Source organism: Gracilinanus agilis, chromosome 2 (genome assembly GCF_016433145.1).
Source record: "Gracilinanus agilis isolate LMUSP501 chromosome 2, AgileGrace, whole genome shotgun sequence".
NCBI lineage: Eukaryota > Metazoa > Chordata > Mammalia > Didelphimorphia > Didelphidae > Gracilinanus > Gracilinanus agilis.
This window is the reverse complement of record NC_058131.1, coordinates 509,176,882-509,197,505: the sequence shown is the minus strand read 5'-3', so window position 1 is coordinate 509,197,505 and position 20,624 is coordinate 509,176,882. Positions and strand designations below refer to the sequence as shown.

The 20,624-nt window shown below is 36.2% G+C and overlaps 1 protein-coding gene across 2 annotated transcripts in view; it reads right to left on the bottom strand.

Moving 5' to 3' along the window:
• Nucleotides 1-14,430: 14,430 nt before the first annotated feature.
• Nucleotides 14,431-20,624, bottom strand: part of FBLN5 (fibulin 5) — a 151,352-nt gene continuing 145,158 nt past the window's right edge. For both annotated transcript variants that reach the window (XM_044665044.1, XM_044665043.1), the window contains exon 11: nt 14,431-15,323. In XM_044665044.1, coding sequence (XP_044520979.1) covers nt 15,162-15,323 — 162 coding nt within the window. In that variant the 3' untranslated portion in view covers nt 14,431-15,161. The remainder of the gene's footprint in view (nt 15,324-20,624) is intronic.

The window sequence follows — 20,624 nt, the reverse complement described above, 5'->3', positions numbered from 1 at the left end:
ATATATAAGAATACAAGTTATTCCTCAATTGATAAATGGTCAAAGGATATAAACAGACAGTTCTCAAACAAGCAATTAAAGCTAACTATAGTTGTGTAAAAAATGTTCTAAATCACCACTAATTAGAGAAATGCAAATTAAAACAATTCTGAGGTACCACCCCACACCTATCAGATTGGATATTATGTCAGAAAAGGAAAATGACAAAAGGTGCAGGGGATATAGGAAATCTGGGATACAAATGCATGGTTGGGAGAGTTGCGAACTGATTCAATCATCCAGGAGAGCAATTTGGAACTATGCACAAAGACCTATAAAACAGTAAATATCCTTTGACCCAGCAATGCCATTTTATTCCAAAGAGATTTAAAAAAAAAAGGAAAGAGGCCTATATGTACAAAAAAACAAAAACAAAAACAAAAAAACAAGCAGTTATTTTTAGCAGGGCAAAGATTTGGAAAGTGAGAAGATACACATCAATTGGGAAATGACTGAGTAAGTTATAGTATATGATTGTGATGGAATATCATTGTGCTATAAGAAATGACAAGAAGGAAGAGCTCAGAAAAACCTGGAAAGACTTAAATAAACTGAAACAGTGAAATAAGAAGAACCAGGAGCACTTCGTATGGTGACAAGAATACTTTACAATGAACAATTGTGAATAACAACTATTGTCAGCAAGACAATGATCTAAAACTATCCCAAAGGACTTGTGATAAAAAAAAAAAAATTAATCTACTTTCAGAGAAAAAGAATGGAGTTTGAATCCAAACCAAAGCAAACCTTTTTCATTTTCTTAATATTTTTCTTCCATGAAAAAATTAATATGGGGAAATGTTTTACATGATTGCAACTTGTAAAATCTAAAAGAGATTGCTTGCCATCTCAAGGAGAATGGGGATTGAGAGGGAGGGAAGGAGAGAATTTGAGACTCAAAATTCTTTTTAAAATTTTGGAAACTGTTTTTACATGTCATTTGGGGGGTTAAAAAATACAAAAAATAATTGAATGGAACAAACCAGACAAAGAAAAATCAGAAATAATTGAAATTAATAACGGAATGTTTAATAAGTCTGAAAAACATAAATTACCTTGGAAATAATTACTTATTTGACATGAATGGCTGGTAAAACTGAAAAGAAATCCAGCAAAAATTGGCCTTACCCCAAGATCTTGCATCATTTTTCATAATACAACTTAAAAGCATATGTGGCCTTCCATAATGAAAAGGAAGGAAATAAGCATTTATGTAGTACTTGCTCTGGCAATGAGTGCTAAGTGCTTTACAAATATTATTTTGATCATTGATGATTAATGATCACACTGTAAAAAATAGAAGAAGAGAAGTAGATCATAAACATTTTTAAACTACAAATAGGGGATGAATTCTTCGTCAAGGAATAGAAGCAATTACAAAAGAAAAAAATTATCATTTTCATTATGATAAATTGAAAATGTTTGCTCAAAAAAATATCATAGCATTCAGGATAAAAAGGAAATCAGCCAACTGAGAGAAAATGTGTTAAATATACCTGATGAGAGTTTAATAACCAAGATATATAGAAAAATAACAAATATGTTAAAAAGTATTCTCTAATAAAACTTTCAGAAGATGAAAAGATGTCATATCATTATTATTTTTATAGTTATCAATAGAACAATCATAAACTTTTAACAACCATATTTTCAGTATTCTCCATATCATTAATTATAAAAGAAAGCTAATAAAAATAATCCAGAATTTATACCTAGAAAATTGGAAAATATGGTGAAAGATATGATTTGTTAGTGTCAGAAGGGTTGTAGAAAGACAGGTATATTAATTCTTTGGTGGTAGAACTGTAAACTAGTGCAACTTTGTAGGAAATAATTTGGAATTAGACAAATAAATTAAAAGTTCCTGACCTTTTGACCAGCATATATTCCTAAGTAGCTCACTGACAAAAATAAAGGATCTACATACACCAAAAAGCATGGAAAACCAACACGACATGATGCAGAGTAAAGTAAATAGAGCTCCAAAAAAATGACATACTTAATCACTTAAAACAATTAAAATGAAAAGAACAACCACCACCAAACAAAGGAAACAATATTATGAAATTAAAAAGGACAACCTTGGCCCTCAAAAACAAATATAAAAATATATATTCCCCAACAGCTGCCAGGCACTCATGGTTGTGGAGGGAACATTGCTTCTAATATAAATTTTTTCCATTGTGTTATTCATTTTTGCTGCATTTTCCCCTTTTCTTCCTTTTTAAAATGTTCTTTGTTATTAAGGAATCAATCTCTGAGGGAAAATAGGGATGTGAATGCAAAGGAAATTTTAGAAAATGTAAAAAAAGATAGAAATAAAAATCTATTATTAAAAAAACATGAATTCTCCAACTACAAAATACTTTTCACATAAAGAAAATGATCTAAATGATTGGAAAAACATTAATTGTTCATTCGTTGGCTGAACCAATAAAATAAAAATGACAATTTTTCCTAAATTAATTAAATTTTTTACGGCTATGTCAATCAAGCTACCCAAAAATTAACTCATAGAGTAAGGAAAAGCAAAAAGAAGAGCAAAAGGCCTTAAATATTAAAGGAAATAGTGAAAAAAGAAGGAATTTGCTGTACCAGATCTCAAACTATATTATAAAGTGGAAACCATCAAAGCAATCTGGTAGTAGCTAAGAAAGAGAATGAGGACCAGTGGAATAGATTAGGTATTCTACATGTTTTTAACCCTTACTTTCTGTCTTAGAATCAATAAGTCAGAAGAATAATGAGGGCTAGGCAATAAAGGTTAAGTGACTTGATCAGGGTCATACAGTTAGGAAATGTCTGAGGTCATATTTGAACCCAAGACTTCCTGTCTCTAGGTCTGACTCTCAAATCCTCTGAGTCACCTTGTTGCCCCCACATGCAATGTTAAATTACCATAGTAATCTAATGTTTGACAACCCCAAAGATGCAAGCTTTTGGAAGAACTCACTATTTGACAAAAGTTGCTAGGAAAACTGGAAAACAATATGGCAGAAATTAGTCATAAAACAAATACCTCATGCTATGTACCAAGGAAAAGCCAAAATAGATACCTGCTTTAGAAATAAAGAATGATACCATAAAACAAATTAGGGGAGCATAAATAGTTTATCTCTCAGACCTGTGAATAAAGAAAGAATTATATAGATAACTTAAGACTATATTAAATGAAAAAGTTTCTACATAAACAAAAGCAATGCAACAAGATTAAAAAGCAAACAACAAACTGGGGGGAAAATCTTTATAGTAAATCTCTCTGTCAAAGACTTCATTTCCCAGGTTTATAGCCAACTGAGTCAAATTTATAAGAATACAAAGCATTTCTCAGCTGACAAATGGTCAAATGATCAAAGGAGAAGAACAGGCAGTTCTCAGATGAAGAAATCAAAATCATATATTGTCATATGGGAAAATGCTCCAAATCACTATTTATTTGAGAGATGCAAATTAAAACAACTCTGAGGTATCACCTCATACCCATCAGATTGGCTAACATGATGGAAAGGAAAGGAAAGGAAAGGAAAGGAAAGGAAAGGAAAGGAAAGGAAATTATACATGCTGGAGGAGACATGGAAAAATCAAGACAATAACACATTGTTGGTGGAGCTGTGGAACTTATACAACTATTCTGGAGAGAAATCTGGAACCATAGCCAAAATACCATCAAACTGTGCTTACCCTTTGACCCAATAATATCATTATTATGTCTGTTTCCCGAAAAGATTCAAGATAGGGGAAAAGAATCTACCTGTAAAAATATTTATAACAGCTCTTTTTGTGGTGGCAAAAAGCTAGAAAATGAAAGGATGTCCATCAGTTGGAGAATGGCTGAACAAGTTGGAGTGTTTGCTTGTATTGGAATACTATTATGCCATAAGAAATGACAAAGATAATCACAAAAAAACCTGGAAAAACTTATAGTAAGTGATACAAAGTGAAGTGAGCAGAATCAGGAAAATGCTGTACATTGTAACAATAGTAATGTATGATGATCAACTGTGAATGGTTTAACTATTAACAACAAGGCAAGGATCCAGAACAACTTTAAGGGACTCTTGATGACCCAAATAGGGTCACAAAGAGTTGTACACAACTGAAATGACTTAACAACAACTACTCTTCAGTCACAAAGAATCAGAGAAAAGAATGAAATATCAGGTCATTCTGACTGCAGGAGCAGGGTTCTATGGCTGAAGCCTTTCACTGCCTCTGGAACAATGAAAAGAAAATAAACAAGGAAAAGGAAAAAGCAATTGAAAAAGTTTTGGGGAAAGGGTACTGCAAAAGAATATGACTTAAACTAAGGAGGAGGAAAGGAAGGAGAGAGACAATTTTGCACCATACACTAAAGTATGTATGGAAAGAAAAGGATGAATAGAGGAGAAAAAGGAAAATAATCATTGTTTTCTTTTTATTTAGCAATTTAAATTCAAAGAACTTGAGGTGGAGCAGAGGGACAGGAATTGGGAGGAGGGGTTGTGGGAATAGGCTGGCATCAAAGCAATGTAAACAAAACTAATTATAGGGATAAAATACTGCCTTAAAAAGAGGACAGAGATAAAATCAAGGTAAAATAAATAAATGAAGGAAAACTTCAGACCAGCTGAACAATAATAACTTTAAATGTGAATAGATTAAACAATCCAGTAAAAGAAAAAGGTTGTCAGTATGGGTAAGAAAACAAAACCCAATTTCCTATATATAAGAAATACATCTAAGACATAAAGACATATGTGAAATAAAAATGAGTGGATCAAAAATTACTAATCACTCTATCAGAAAAAAAGTAAAAATAAAATGGGCATTGGTGAAAGAGATAAACTTAGAGACTATGTTGAACTTAAAAGGCACTATAGACAGTAAAATAGGACCAACACCAAACCTATAGAACTCTGCTGGAATAACATTTAAAATCATCAAAGAAAAAATACTGATTATAAAAAGACATGAACAGTATTATCATAACTAACACATTACTGTTGCTTCCTTAGAGCTGAAAAAAATCTAAAATAAAGATTAAAAAGGGAAATTCAAAACTGAATAAATTGTTAAAGCTATTTCATCTGAAAGACTGACATCTTCTAAATGGAAATTTTAAAAATAAAAACCAATTCTCAGTGCTATATGGTAACTAACAAAAATCAACCTTTTACTGGAGCACAAAGAAATTACAAAAGAACAGAAAAAAGCAAAATACTGATCAAACCCTTAATAGACCATAACATAACTGTCAAAATAGCACTACTGGCACTAGTGACTTCACATTGGATTTGCAATGAATATGCATATTTCAGGCTCCTAAGTGTGTGAACAACTTGATTTTGTTACTCTAATAACCAGATGTTCATAACCAGCATATCTGGTTATGTTGACTAAATCTTGACCAAAGTTACTCTTGCAAATCCATCTGTCCACGATCCAATTAATTCCCAATTCCCTTTACCCTCAGATCTCCAATTCACTATCATTGTTTCTATTTTTTTAATTTTTGGTAGTTGTTTTATTTTTATTTATGCATTTTAAAATTCTTACCTCCTTTTTTATAACTGATTCTAGGAATCTGTTCCTAGGCAGAACAGTAAGGGGTAGACAACTGGGGTTAAGTGACTTGCCCAGAGTCACATAGCCAGGAAGTGAATGAGGTCAAATTTGAATTCAGGACTCCCTGTCTCCAGGTCTGGCTCTCTAGCCACGGAGCCACCTAGCTGCTCCTATTTTTTTATTTTATTTTTTTTCCAGATTATATGCACATACAATTTTAACAATTATTTTCTGATATTTTGCCATTCGCGTTATCTCTTCCTCCCAACCCTCCCAAAGCTCCCAAAGACTTCTTGAAGTTTAAACAAGGTAATGCCAAGATGGAATGATGCAAACTCTCCTTGCTGGGATTTTTTGCTAAGTGAAATGTTCCAGATCCGTATATAAACTAGCCATGATGAGAAGCTGTCGGAAATCCCTGCAGCATCTATCTACTAAATACTAAAAATACTAATGCGAAATAGAATACTAAATACTAATAACACTAAATATTTAGATTGATAAGATGTATACTACTAAGTACTAAAAATACTAATACTAAATATTTAGTATTTAGTAGATTTAGAATCATAAAATGTACACTACTAAACATTAAAAAGAAAATACTAAAAATTCTAAATACTAAATATAATACTACTAAACTCTAGATCCTAAAATAATAAATGGAGAATACTGAAAAAGAAAAGCAACATCTAGAGGGGTTTCATTTTGCAAGAGTGCATGATTCCTGTTTTAAGTCTATGGTGCTAAGTTTCTGAATCTCGGGAGAAATTGAGACCTAAATTCAGTACTCTGGCATCTTTACCTAAATACTGAATCTAAATGGAATATCAGTTGTAGATTGTGTTGTATTGTTGATATTCCTTTGCTCAATCTTAGGAGTGGTCATGCAAGCTAAGTAAACTGAGAAATGCCTTTCCTAGAACTACCTGAGTTCAGAATGGCCTTTGCACTATTGTAAGAGTCACTTGGATCCGGTAGCAGTTATTAATGTTCAACCATTTTTTTATTTTATTATATGTATTTTATTTTATTATATTATTATATTGTATGTATTTTTTGTTATTCTGATTTTTGTTGCTCTATTGATTTAATGGCAAGTGCAAAAGCATGCCTGGTATCCAAGTATGCCTGCCCAATCCAATGGAAAAATGGCTCCATTAGAAAAAAAAATCATGTCAGTATTCAGCAAAATGTAAGAAATACCAGGGGAAAATAAGATTTGCCAGAAGTGGGTGTTAAAGAACTGATTCTGTTGGAGCAAATCCACAGTAACTTAAATACCCTTGAGAACAAGCTGGGGGGAAGCACTCAGAGATAGACAGATTTGGGGAGAAGAAAGTTGTCCAGGCTCTGAAAATCACAAAAAAAAAGTTGACATCCCCAGTACTTCTTCTCAGTGCAGTGAAACACCAGGAACACCAGGGCAAGCATCAAGCTGACCCAAAATCTGATTCTTCCTTCTGAATTCTGAATTCTAGCAAATCCACTTGCTGGTTAAACAAGAAATATTTATTAAGCACCTAAGGGAGATGTGTAGTTTGAATAAAACCTGGTCCCCACCTTCAGGAACTTTACAGGACATTGAGGAATAGGGATAAGATGCTTGAATCTTGAAGGACAAGTACTCAGAAAAGAGGAGGGTATTCCAACATAAGTTTTTATTAGAATTCAGAAATCAGAACTTAGTCATCAGTTACTGTGCTACAGTGTAGAAAGGAAATCCAAAAGGAGTGAATTAGCTACTCTCCTTGAATATGAAGAATTTCTTTAAGGACCATTTACTTTATTCAAAGGAAACAGATTGTGATCTGAACAAGTGTACAAAACAGATTATGATCTAAATAAGCGTATAAAGAATATTGTAAAATTCCTGTCTTTCAGCACTTTGGGGTAAAATGGAGACATGGAGTTGGGGGAGATCCTGTCTGAAACTAAAAAGCTTGAGAGGGGAATCTCCATTTCTTTTTTTCAAATGAGATGAGGTAAATGTATACACTAAGGCATCACTATAATTGTCAGGGTAAAGGAATAGCATACTAAAATAAACCCAAGTTTAAACACGAAAGAATCTCATTTTAACTTCGTTGACTTTGGCTCAAAAGATATTTTTATTTTTTGGTAAAAGCTTTTAAGTCATAGTTTCACAAGAGGACAATGGACCCTTTATAAATAGTACAGCAATTCTAACTCTATTCTAGATAGAAATTAAGAAAGGATTTGCATACTAAGCCTTGGAAAAACTCAAACTACTTACTAGCTTAAATTACAGTAGCCATCATGTGCAGAAAGCCAGGACTGGAGAAGCTCATGAAAACTGAGTAGCGTATTGAAAAAAAAAAAGAGAGAGAATTTATATAAAGAACCAAGAAGAGAGCAAAGCAAAACAAAACAAAAAATTCTCATTCCCCAATTGAAATCTATTTCAAGGTAGAACTGAGCGATCCAGTGACTCACTGACACCCAAGCAGCACTCATGGCTTTGCTTTGTTTTCAAGCCTCCAATGCGGGGCAGTTGCATAATTCCACATCTTTTGTGTGTCAATAGGTGTCACAATGCTCTTGGCAATTGTATCTGTGTGCAACTGCCTTTGGATTACCATCATTGCTCAACAGCATTCCAGCCACCTGAAAAAAGTGCTATCTATTGCCAGCCAACACATAGTTTCCAGTATCAAAGTCCATTAACAATCTGTTCCTGTGCTGACACTTCTGTTCACTTTTTAATGGATTCATTTCCCTGATAGTTGCTGACTGTTATTACTTCTTAGGGAGCAGTTATGGATCAAGAGGTCTCACTATGAGCTTTTAGTAAAACAAAAATATTTTGCTTCAGCCTGGCAAAATGATCAGTTTTATATTGGTACCTTCTTTTCTGCTCTGAAGGCTCATAGGTTGGGAGTTCTTTTCTTTAAAAAAAAAAACAAAACACAAACTTGTATACCCTTATCTTCTGTCTTAGAATCAATACTGGGTATTGGTTTCAAGACAGAAGAGTGACAAGGGCTAGGAAATAGAGGTTGGGTGACTTGCCCAGGGTCATATAGCTAGGAAGTGACTGAGGTAATATTTGAACCCAACACCTCCCATCTCTATGTCCAGCTCTTAATCCACTGAGCTCCTTAGCTGCCCCTCTGGGGTTCTTTCCAATACCTCAAGGGATCCTAGAAAGGACGGCAATAAATTGTTAAATAAAGGAATGTCAGCCCAGGCACACCCTACCAATTGGCACCTTGTTGATGGCCATTCTGCCATTAATAGTCTTTTAAAATGCCACATGGATAATAGGGATCACAGATTTGGATCTGGAAGGGATCTTAGAAATCAGTCACTTTACTCCTATCCTTTTGAAGACAAGGAAACTAAGGCCCAAACAGGGTAAGTGGTTTGCTCAAGGTCAGAGAGGTAAATATAGAAAAAATAGTAAACCTTCAGAAAACCAGGTTTGTCATTATGCAGATATTAGAAGTCAATTCACTTCCACTATCTCACAACAAATGATATTTGCTGTATCAGGGAGGTACAAACTCTATCCTGAAACATCAATATTTTAATATGTGTTCCCCTACTCAACAATAAAATAAAATCATCAAATCTTTATTTCCCAACATCAAATGCAAAGTTCTTTAGAGAGCAATAGTAATAAGAATAAGTAAAACAGATTAAAAGGGCCTCCCTCAACAGAGCTTTCTCCTAAGTCAGATCTCCTGTACTGATTCAATGTACTCATTCTCTGTGACCCAGAACTTAGCATTCAGGAGAGAAAATGGTCCCTGTCCTATTGTTAGGTATTATGTGCTGAACAATTTCCTATTTGCATCTGGCTTTGCTGCCACAATAACCTCAAGACTGGAAGTCAATAGAGAAAGAAAAGGAGATGAAAAGCCAAATTGACTCTAGTAATGGTTGTTTTACAAAATGGCGACATGGCTAGAGTGAAGGAGACAAGGGTTTCCCCACACTCTGTCTAAAATGAAATCCTACCATCTCCACAACCCTATTATAATTTTCTCACCTCAAAACTGATAGGGCTGGATAATCTTGAATGCTTCTTCTACTGCTAATATTCTATGTTTTATATGCAAACATATCCTAAGGCAGTGATTCCCAAAGTGGGTGCCACCGCCCCCTGCTGGGTGTTACAGCAATCCAGTGAGGGGGTGATGGCCACAGGTGCATTTATTTTTCTTATAAATTGCTATTAAAATAAAAAAAATTAATTTCCAGGGGGCTACGTAATATTTTTTTCTGGAAAGGGGGTGGTAGGCCAAAAAAGTTTGGGAACCACTTTCCTAAGGGCTCTTCCAATTACTAATTGTCTAAGACTCAGTGAAATATATGATATTTATTTCATGGGTTCTAGAAATGTAGAAATCTATGGCTTTAAGGAACCTTGGCAATACGGTGATATTTTATTCTATTAATAGTTTATTCTAGTCATGTCTAACCTTTACTGGAGCTAACAAAACTGGCACAATCATTCAACTTCTAGTGAGTAAACATGGTGGCCCACATGATACACTTTGTGATATTCATAAAGCTGCCTATAGTAATATTTCATTTTCTAGGGCCCTTACCCTTTCGGTTTTTTTTTTACCATAATGGGAGAGAAATGATTACCTTCACCTTGACTTTTGCCTAATAAAATTTTTTGTTTATGACAAGTGTCTTTTAAAATTTTTTTTATTTTAAAATATTTTGTCATGTATACATGATTCATTTTCATTCCCTCCCCCCTCCCAGAGCCAACAAGCAATTCCACTGGGTTGTACAAATGTTATCACTTGATACCTATTTCCATATTATTCATTTTCTCTTTAGAGCGATTTTTTTAAAGCCTAAACCCCAAATCACATACCCGCATATACATGTGATAGGTGATATATGACAACTGCCTTTTACAAAACAGGTCTTCATCCTAATTAGAAGGAAACAAAGAGTAAGCTTTTTTCAAAATATTATTTCTCACCACATGACCACTATGTTTTAGGATAGATTCATAGATCACTAGATTGCTTGACTGTGAAAGAAATCTTCAATAGTTTCTAGTCTGGTCCCATAATTTCATAGAGGAGGAAACTAAGGCCCAGAGAGAAGACATGATTTGCTCAAGGTTATTTAGCCAGTGACATGGATGGAATCAAAGCTTGGCCTTTCCTGTGTCGTTGTCTAATATTTTTCCCCACTATTTGATGCTACTTTCCTTAATTTCTTTTTCAGGCTACAAGACAATAGTCCTGTTTGCAGGCCTCAAAGACATATTTGAACTGTACTGATCATGTAACAAAAAATCAAAACTTCTAAATGAAATTATTTTACAGACAAGGAAAATAACATCCTAAAGACTAAGTCTATTACCTATACACTTGAATCAATAGGTGGATGAGGTTTGCTCTATTTAGAAAGCATTGTGATGAGTATACCACTATGCAAAATTATAGTCTGGGAGAAACTGACTGTTGTCCTCAAAATCAAATTCTTTATTCTTCTTTTTTTAAGGGTTGTTTCCTTTGATCTAACTAGATGTTCACCTCAGGCACCTGTCCTTCAAGATCCTCATCTGAAAAAGTCAGGAAATCAGCCTGAATTAGTGATTCATAACTTTTTGTGTGTCATAGACCCCTTTGGCAGTCTGGTGAAGTCTATGGACTCCTCGGAATCATGTTTACAAAAGCATGAAATAAACCAATTATATTGAAATAGCAGTTGTCAAAATATTTTTATAAAGAAGTTCGCAGACCCCAAGCCAAAACCCCTGAGATGTTCTCTAAAATCTCTGGAGAGTTAATTTTCTGTGATTCTAAATTCTTTTGTTCAGGAAGAGTAGGAGCATGGAGAGGAGGGCAATCCTATTCCATCTACATAGGAAATGGCTGAGTGGGGGTCAAATGTAGAAGATTTATGTCTGTAGAATTGATAGAGAGCAACCCTCATTAGATTCCATGATGAAGGACGATGTTGTTGCCCCCAAAATCAGTTTATCTTCAATCTTGTGAAAATAACAACATCCTACTTTTCCCCAGGGGTGGGTGAAGCAAACAGCTTGTTGGATGATCTGAGCCTCTTGAACTGTTTCCCAAATGTTTGGGGTTTGGCAATACTGTGCACACGTTGCCCCAAGCATTTTCCCCCTTTAATTTTTAAGCCCAAGTGTATTTTAAGGAAAATTGAATCCACATGCTCCTGATTCATTTACACTTAACTCATCACAGCATTGTTTTGAAAGAGCCATCTAATGTCCAGGGAGCCCCTTGAGTCTTTGAAGGTTTTATGAGTCGTTCTGTGCCACATTTCGATGTGAACAAACAAGATCCAAGCCCTAGAGGTTTGAGTTTAGTTCCAAATATGGCACCTTGGAGGCCAATGGGTCTCTAAATCACCAAGACACAGTCTTTTTTCCCCTTTTTTTCCAGGAGCAAAATGAAACCTGATCCTTCCATTGTGTAAAAGCTCAAGAACTCAGCAGTACAGGTTTGATTTCTACAAAGCCGTGACAAAGTGCACCAGTCCAAAATGGAAGCCAAATTTGATGCCCTAACCTCTCCTCACCGATCTGTTTGGCTTGTGCAGAAGAGAAGAATCCATATGGGCACAACTGTACTTTGGTCTTGGATCTGGGCCTTATGAATCTAAGATGTAAAAGGCATCTCCAAGGTAATCTAATTCACCCTTCTTTTTTTATAGATGAGAAAAACTGGCCTTGGCCAATTAGGTTACATAGGTAATAAGCATCAGAGCTGAGACTTGAACCCAAGTTCTCTGACTCCAGAGAAAAGGCTCTTTCTACTGCTCTACCCATATTTCCCTATTCTGTAAAATAAAGGGTTTGGATTAGCTGAGCTCTCTGGTCCCTTCCAGCACTAAGGGCCTGTGAGTCTGATCTGAGTCTAGACAATGGAGCTGTACCAAAAGACAGCAGGGTGTGTGGAATGAAATGGTGAATAAACAAAATGTGTCTTTTCCAGGCTGTGGGTCTGGGATTTTCTCAACAGTTTTTCTGTTTTTCAGTAGAACTTGACTAGATGAGTGCGAATGGAAATAATTTGAAGGTGCCTGTTTTTAGTTTAAAACCACAAAAGACTATAAAAGCAGGTAGGCAGTGTGGACATCCTTTCTCATAAAAAGGCATACAAGGATCCTTCCTCAGGGGAAGGAAAGTATCTATGTAGAAGGTGAAGAGAGCTGGGCATGATGGCTCCCTGCTTTCTCTAGTTCTTCTCCAAAATACCCACATGAAGTAATATGGCCTAATGAAAATCTCATCCGCTTTAGAGATAGAATACTGGTTTCAGTATCTGAGCTGCTAATTGCCACTTGGGTCATCTTTAGTCGACCTGATCCTCTCTGGGCCTCAGTTTCTTCATTTGTAAAATGAGGGGGGTTTACTAGATGATCTCTAAGGTTCATTCCAGCTCTAAAACCAATAAGATCTATCTCCCAACAAATTTTCTTGATCAATTCACTGACCAATAAAAATAACTCAAATCAGTGCTCCCCAACAACTTGATTGTAAAGAATATCCCAAGATTTACCTGGCCAGTCTCCAAACTGGCCACCACCACCAAACTCCCAACTTTCCTTGGGGATTCCCAGCCCATCACCATGCCCATCAAACAACAACTAGAAGTGGAAATGCCAGTCCTTCTTTATCCTGTGCCACAACCTGAGCCTGTGACTTCAATCAGCAGCATTTACTTCCCACTCCTCCCACTTCACCCTACCATATTGATTAGAAGCCTTTAGGAGGACTCAAAGAAGTACCTGAGAAGAAAAATGCTTGGCACCCACCTCCAACTTGAGATTTCTAATAAACAGGAAGGATGTTGTTGGTAGGATGACTAACTGAAGAAGTCTTCAGTAACACCCAAGTATACTTTGTGGCAAGGACTTGATAGATTTTCTGTCTTAATAAGGCCTTTCATAAAAGTTGGTTTCATTCTCACACTAGATGATGTAGGGTACTGGAAAGCACATTTGCCTTTTAAAAAATGGATCATAGTATTTGAAGCTTAGAGATCTAGTTCAGCCCTTTCATTTTGTAGATTAGATGACAGAATCCCAGAGAGATGAAATGATGTGACAATCCATTGGCTAATTCTCAATCCAATGATTTGGCAATCCATTAAATGGCAACACAAAAACATTGGCTAACTGAAGGTTTAGTTTCTCCTTTCTCACTAAAAACTTTTGAAAATAGCAATTCCATAACTCATAAATAAGATATATATCTAGTGTCCAATGATCTTTCTGTCTTACCCATAAAACTAGGCCCTAGTTACTAGGGCTTAAGTAGAACTACAGCTGATCCATAAGGGCAAGTCACAGTGAATAAAGTACAGAAGATTTTTCTCTTACTGAACTGAGTTGATGTCCCCTGCCTCCCAAACCTATTTGCATAATAATTCTAGAGAATGTATGATTGATGGGTCCTTCCAAGATACACAGTGGGGTATAGTAGAAATTGGACTTAGATTCAGAAGACCTGGGTTTGAGTCTTGACTTGGTCTCTTACTAACTGTATGACCTGAGAGGTCATTACATTGGACTTAGTTTTCTCATCTATAAAATGGGAATAATACTTCTTGGGCTCCGTACTTCAAAGAATTGTTGTGACCGTTGTATTTTGTCCCTATTAAAGAGTTATATAAGTATAATTAAGTTGATTGCTGGAGGATTGGTCATTACATGATGAATTTTTTCAGTCTAGGCATCTTATGAAGACCATATGTTAACATGTGAAATATTTTGTATCTGTAAAAGGAATCCTCACACCAGGGGCCTGGAACCACCAATCCTGAAATTACTGAGGTTAGTTATATCATCTTATACTATCCTACAGTGGATACGAAAATGAGTTTTGAAAATTTTAATATGAAATCAATTTTTAAGGACATGTTGAAAGATTTGTATTCCACCTTCACATCCCCCATTCCAAATTCTTTTTTTTTAATGGCCCAAGACAGTCAAGAAAGGATTTATCCATAAGACAAAGTTAGGAACAAGTGAAACTTCTTTTATGGTTGACAATTCCAGACATGTTTTGAAACAAACTATAAAAATGCTTACATCCTGCCACAAACTGATTTTTATAGCCTTCTCAGTACATGCAATAGCAAACTAACTACACCCAGCATTCTCCACCAGTTCTTTGGGGCCATTGCAAAGCAGCACTGTAGCTCCAGACAAGAAAGGGAGGGAAGAAAAGGGAAGGGCTGAGCAGAGGAAAGGTGTTCACAGTCCTTTGCATTATAATCATACCCTGGCCAAACCTATTCAAATAGAAAAGACAGAAATAACCAAATTTTTAAAAATCACCATTGGCATCAAATGGAGCCACATGATAATATACTTCCACATGTTTGTATCATAAAAACTTCTGGGGATGGGGGCAGAGCTTCCCTCAGAGTGTCATAGACCAGCAGGTCAACAGGATAATACTGATTTTGGAGTCAGAACAGTGAGTACTGACTCCTGAGAGAAACATTCAGCAGGAAAGGGATAAAGTTCCTTTTTCTCTTTTTTTCTTTTTTCTCTTTTGTTTCTGGCATGTAGGAGTGCTAAAAACTCCAGCTTGGGCCTCAGAATGGATGCTGTGACACATATATCCTCAGCCGGATGACAGAGCTGCCCCTGAAGTTGATGACGGTGTTTACAGTGATCATTTCCAAGTCCAGCTGGATGTCCCGGGGCCCTTTGATAGGGCGAGTCATCACCAGGGTGGCACTGATGGGTCCGGTTTGCTATAAAGAGAATAAAAATAATAACTGTGATAGTAATGTTAACTTTCCATAGCACTTTAAAGTTTACAAGCAATTTGTTCACAAGAATTCAACTTTATCCCCATTATAACTTAAGGGTTTTGGTTCTTGTTTTGTTTTATGGTTCATGGCTGCCCATGGTAAAAGAATTCATCACATTAAAGCCAACCTACTAGTAATGAACCTTAGCTAGACTGGACTTAAGACTATACTCAAAACTTTAATAGTTTGCTAAGACCTTCCAGAACTCAGCCTTTGAAAATATCACTTCCACACCATGATAGGCATGAGTAGAAAACATAATTCAGAGATGCAAAGTCACTTGCCCAAGGGCACGTGGTCAAAAAGCATCCATTAGGCACAAGGTACCATGCTAAGCTTTGGAGATAAAAAAAAAAAAAAGACAAAAGATAGTCCCTGCTCTCAAGGAGCTCCCAGTCTAATGGAGGAGACAACATGCAAATAATTATGTGCACATGAGATATGTTCAGGAAAAAACTGGAAATAATCAACAGAAAGAAGGCACTGGAATAAATGGTCAGAAATGAGATTAATAAGAAAGTAATTCAGAAGGATCAAGTCCATAGTAGGGAAGGTTCCTCTCCTAGGTTCTCTAGAGGTTGCAGAACAACAATAGCAGAGCAGAATAAGAAGAGCCTTGAATCAAGATATCAGTTCTAGATCCAACTCTGTTTTATGATCTTGGAAAGTAATGTCAGCACCCTGAACTACAGTTTCATCATATGTTAAAATAATGGAGATCAAAAAAGAGGTGAATGGAGATTTTATAGATAGACAGACAGACTTATAGACAGTCAGACAGATAGATAGATAGATAGATAGATAGATAGATAGATAGATAGATAGATAGATNTAGACAGTCAGATAGATAGATAGATAGATAGATAGATAGATAGATAGATAGATAGATGTGTAAAAATACACATCTATGTGTGTGTGTGTATTTACACTAGAATCTTGTACCTCTTATCAAAAGGAGGGGAAAGGAAGAAAGAAGAAAATGTATGTATATTAAGCTAGATAATATAAAGAACAGTCATAATATAGGATGCCATAAGTAGTTATTATAGGAAAAATAGCAGTAGAGATGACAACTCACAGAAGGCAAAATAAAAGAAAGGAATTACCAGGGAAACCCACTGCTTCAGAGATCTAGCTTAAAATGTACAAAGTATAGTTAACAAGTAAAATAAGAAAAGGTCTTAAAGCAAAGAGATAAATTTGATCTTAGAGTCACCACTGAAATATGAAGTGGGGAAGAGGGGCATTACTGGAATATGAATGTGTAAGAGTGTAACTTATTTAAAAGAAATGAAATAAATAAAAAGGCAAGAAAGTAAGGAGGCTAATAGGATTGCATGCTAAGAAAATTTCAAGGTCTTTCCCTTGAAAGGAAAAGAAAATTTGAGGTTAGAACTAAAGAATGTTCCAAGATGGGAGATATATGTCTGTAACAAGACACAAGGACCTTATGATGTTTTTTCTGAAAGAGTATTTTTATAGGAGGAGACCACCTTTTCTGAGAGCTGTTTCCTGCTCCAAGAGAAGGGACATATGAGTTCCCAATGGCAAATAGCACCCATTTTGGCAGGGGAAAAGAATAAGATTTTATATAGTATCTGGTATGTGCCAGGCACTAGGCTAAGCACTTTTCAAATATTATCTCGGGGAGGTAGGTACTGTTATCATCTCCATTTTACAGTTGAGGAAATTGAGGCAAACAGAAGTTAAATGATTGGCCTGGGCCACAAAGTTAGTAATAAAGGCCAGTTTTGAAGTCAGGTCTTCCTGACTCCAGCATTCTATCTACTACATCACCTTGTTGTCTCCAGGAAGGAAGGAGATAGAACCAGAGATGGAGAGCTCTAGGAGTAATAATAGCAGGCATTTCTATAGCATTTTAATGTTTTCAAAGCACTTTACAAATATTATCTCATTTGTTCCTAGGAGATTTTTTTTGTTGTTCTTGTTGTTTGTTTGGGGTAGTGGGGGGTGGGAGCTGCCAATTAGACACGTTTGACTTCATGACACCATTTGGGGTTTTCTTGGCAAAGATTTTGGAATGGCTTGTCATTTTCTTCTCCAGCTCATTTTACAGATGAGGAAACTGAGGCAAGCAGACGTAAATGGCTTGCCCAGGGTCACACAGCTAGTAAGTATCTGAAACTAGATCTAAATCCAGATCTTCCTGATTCCAGGGCCAGTATTCTTTCTAGTATACCACCTACCTGCCCCAATCCTGGGAGTTAGTTACTATTATTATCCCCATTTTATAGTTGAGGAAATTAAGGCAGGCAGAGGGTAAATGGCTTGCCCAGGGTCACCAAGTTAATAAGTATCTGAAGCCATATTTGATCACAGGTGTTCCCCATTCCACATCTAGCACTGTCTGCTGCACCATCTAGCTGCCCTCCAGGAGTAGTGGGCGATCATGGCAAAGAGCAGAGAACGGGATTAGATCTCATTTTCAGGATTCAAAGTGACTTCCATCACAAATCAATGCTTCCTTCTTGAAATGATCTTTCTAAGAGTGAGAGACAGAAGAAGAAAAAAATGGAAAAAGATGTATAAATGAATTACCAAAGGAATAGGATAAATGAAGGAATTCAAATTTGGTATCCCAGAAACATTATTTTCATGAAGGAGTCAGAAAGAATAAAGAAAGATCCCAGTGCAATTTATCAATAATATGAATAATATGGAAATAGATCTTGTTTGATGACACATGTAAAAACCAGTGGAATTGCGTGCTGGGTGAGGGGGTTGGGGAGGGGTGGGTGGAGAGGAGAGTAAGAACATGAATCATGGAACCATGGGAAAATTTTCTAAAAATAAAAAAAGAATAAAGAAAGATGGAGATCATAAAGCATGAATTAGAAATCAGAATATACTCAAAAGAAAGAGAAATGAGAAGAGGAAAGCAAAGGAAAATTTCTTGGGTAAGGGTATCCCTAGAGGATGTTATGTAAAATAAGTTAGGGAGAAGCTAAGATTTTGAACAACATGTTTAGCCAAGCAAAATCTTTGCTTTGTTTGCCAAAGTGGAAATGTTTGCAACCTGAGAAGCAGTAGCCAGTCTGTCTTCAGAATTTGTTACAGAAGAAAAGAAAGCCAATCATAGTCTGACATGAATCCTGTATTTGGGGAAGGCAGGTTCAAAGGGTTCAGAGAGGGGTTATATAGAATAGGATGACCTAAAATACTATAACAGAACTCAGCCCAGAGAAATTAAATATACTCTGAAGATAGAAATAGAAGATCCGTGAAGGTGAAAGAAATGGAGCATTCATTTAAAGAAACTAATGTGGGTAACACAGGAAATTCATCAACCAAATTAAATCTTTTTTAAGACAAACATAGAAGATAGAAGGACAGATTGCAGAAGAGAAAAACAAAGGCATAGCATGGTTCTATAAGAATACCATCAGGTATGCTAAAGCTCAGACCAATTACACTTCTAGTTACGGAAAAAACTGGCAGATGTGATTACTGAGTCATTGTCGGTAATCTTCAGAATCAAGACGAATGGGAAATGTGTTGCATGACTGGAAAGGGCAAAATAGTCTTCTGATTTTTAAAAGATGTGGGTTTGGCTTTCATTTCTGGCATAATTCTAGAATGTATTGGCAAAGGGATGGTTAGTAAGCACCTAGAAATGGAATCGCTGATCAGAGTCAGCATGACTTCATCAAGAATAGGTCTCACTAAGCTGACTTCATTTCCTTTACTGCCACATCAGGAGAATAATGTAGATATACTTTTCCTAGAAGTCAGAAAAACATTGAACAAAGTTCTTTATGCTATACTTTCAGACTAGATGGGGAAAATGCAGATTATGTAGGATAATAAGATAGAGACTAAAAGCTGAAAGGGATCTCAGAGATCATCTAGTCCACCCCCCTCCTTTTATAGGTGAAGAAATTGAAGTCCAATAAGGGCAAGTGACTTGCCCAAGGGCATACAAATGGCAAATGTGTCAGAGCTGGGATGTGTCAAGGCTTTTAACTCTGATGTCAGGGAACTTTCCACTAGGTCATAGTGTTGATTTAGAATTGATCGAATAGCTAGACCCAAAGAATAGTCATTAATGGGTTCTTGGCTAGGAAGGATTGGTTGGTCGTTGTCCTTCATACTCAAAGAGAACCAAAATGACATCAACGGTGATGTCTTCTGACTCAAACATTAACTGGATTTAAGTGAGGCAGAATTGTACAAAGCTGTCAGCCTAATTTTCTTCTCCAGAGTCATCAGAATGGCACTTCCAAAGTCACAATGACTGGTGATGGCTCAGGATGCCTCAGGAAGACCTTCTTCAATGTCTAACCGAGCTCTAAGTACATCACAGAATCCACTTCTACCACCTTAATGACCACTGGAACAAATTGTTCTCATCTGCCCCTTCTTCCAGGGAAGACTTCCCATGCCTGGGGTAGACATACCCCTCATTCACCAATGAGTCTGAGGCCTGTTGGTTATCCTCAAACTGGTTTAGCCTGCCTACCAATATAATTTACCAGGGTTGGCCACTGTACACACTATATCTTTTGGGAGTCATAGGTGAGAGCTGGGTGGCAAGTGGACCCCGAAGAAGGAGAGCAGACCAAAGGCTTAACAAACCCTTACATCAGAAATTCTAGTCTACCTTGAACACCCTTTATATCCAAGCTTGGAAAGAAGATACTAGTAAGTTGTCCCAGTGATCTGTGTTTGGCCTTTTGCTACTAAACAATTTTGTCAATGACTAACATATACATGTAGATGGCATGATCATTAAATTTGCAAATGGAAAAGCCATAGAAAATATAATAAATGGCAGAGTATAGATGCATAAAAGACCTTAAGATAAGGCTAAATGTAATAGGATAATGTTTAATAAGGATTGATAGTTTTATGCTTTGGTTCAAAAAATCAACTTCATAAGTAAAAGATGGGGGAATCATGGCTAAAGAGAAGTTAATCCAAAAGAGATTGGAGACTTTTAGTAGATTATGAGCCCGAATATCCATCAATAATACAATAGTACAATAGAGGAGACAAAAAATAATGCAAACAGATTTCATTAAGAAATATAGTGGGGGAGGGGCAGCTGGGTAGCTCAGTGGATTGAGAGCCAGGCCTAGAGACGGGAGGTCCTAGGTTCAAATCTGGCCTCAGACACTTCCCAGTTGTGTGACCTTGGGCAAGTCACTTGACCCTCCCCCCCCCCCCGTTGCCTAGCCCTTAACACTCTTCTGCCTTGGAGCCAATACACAGTATTGACTC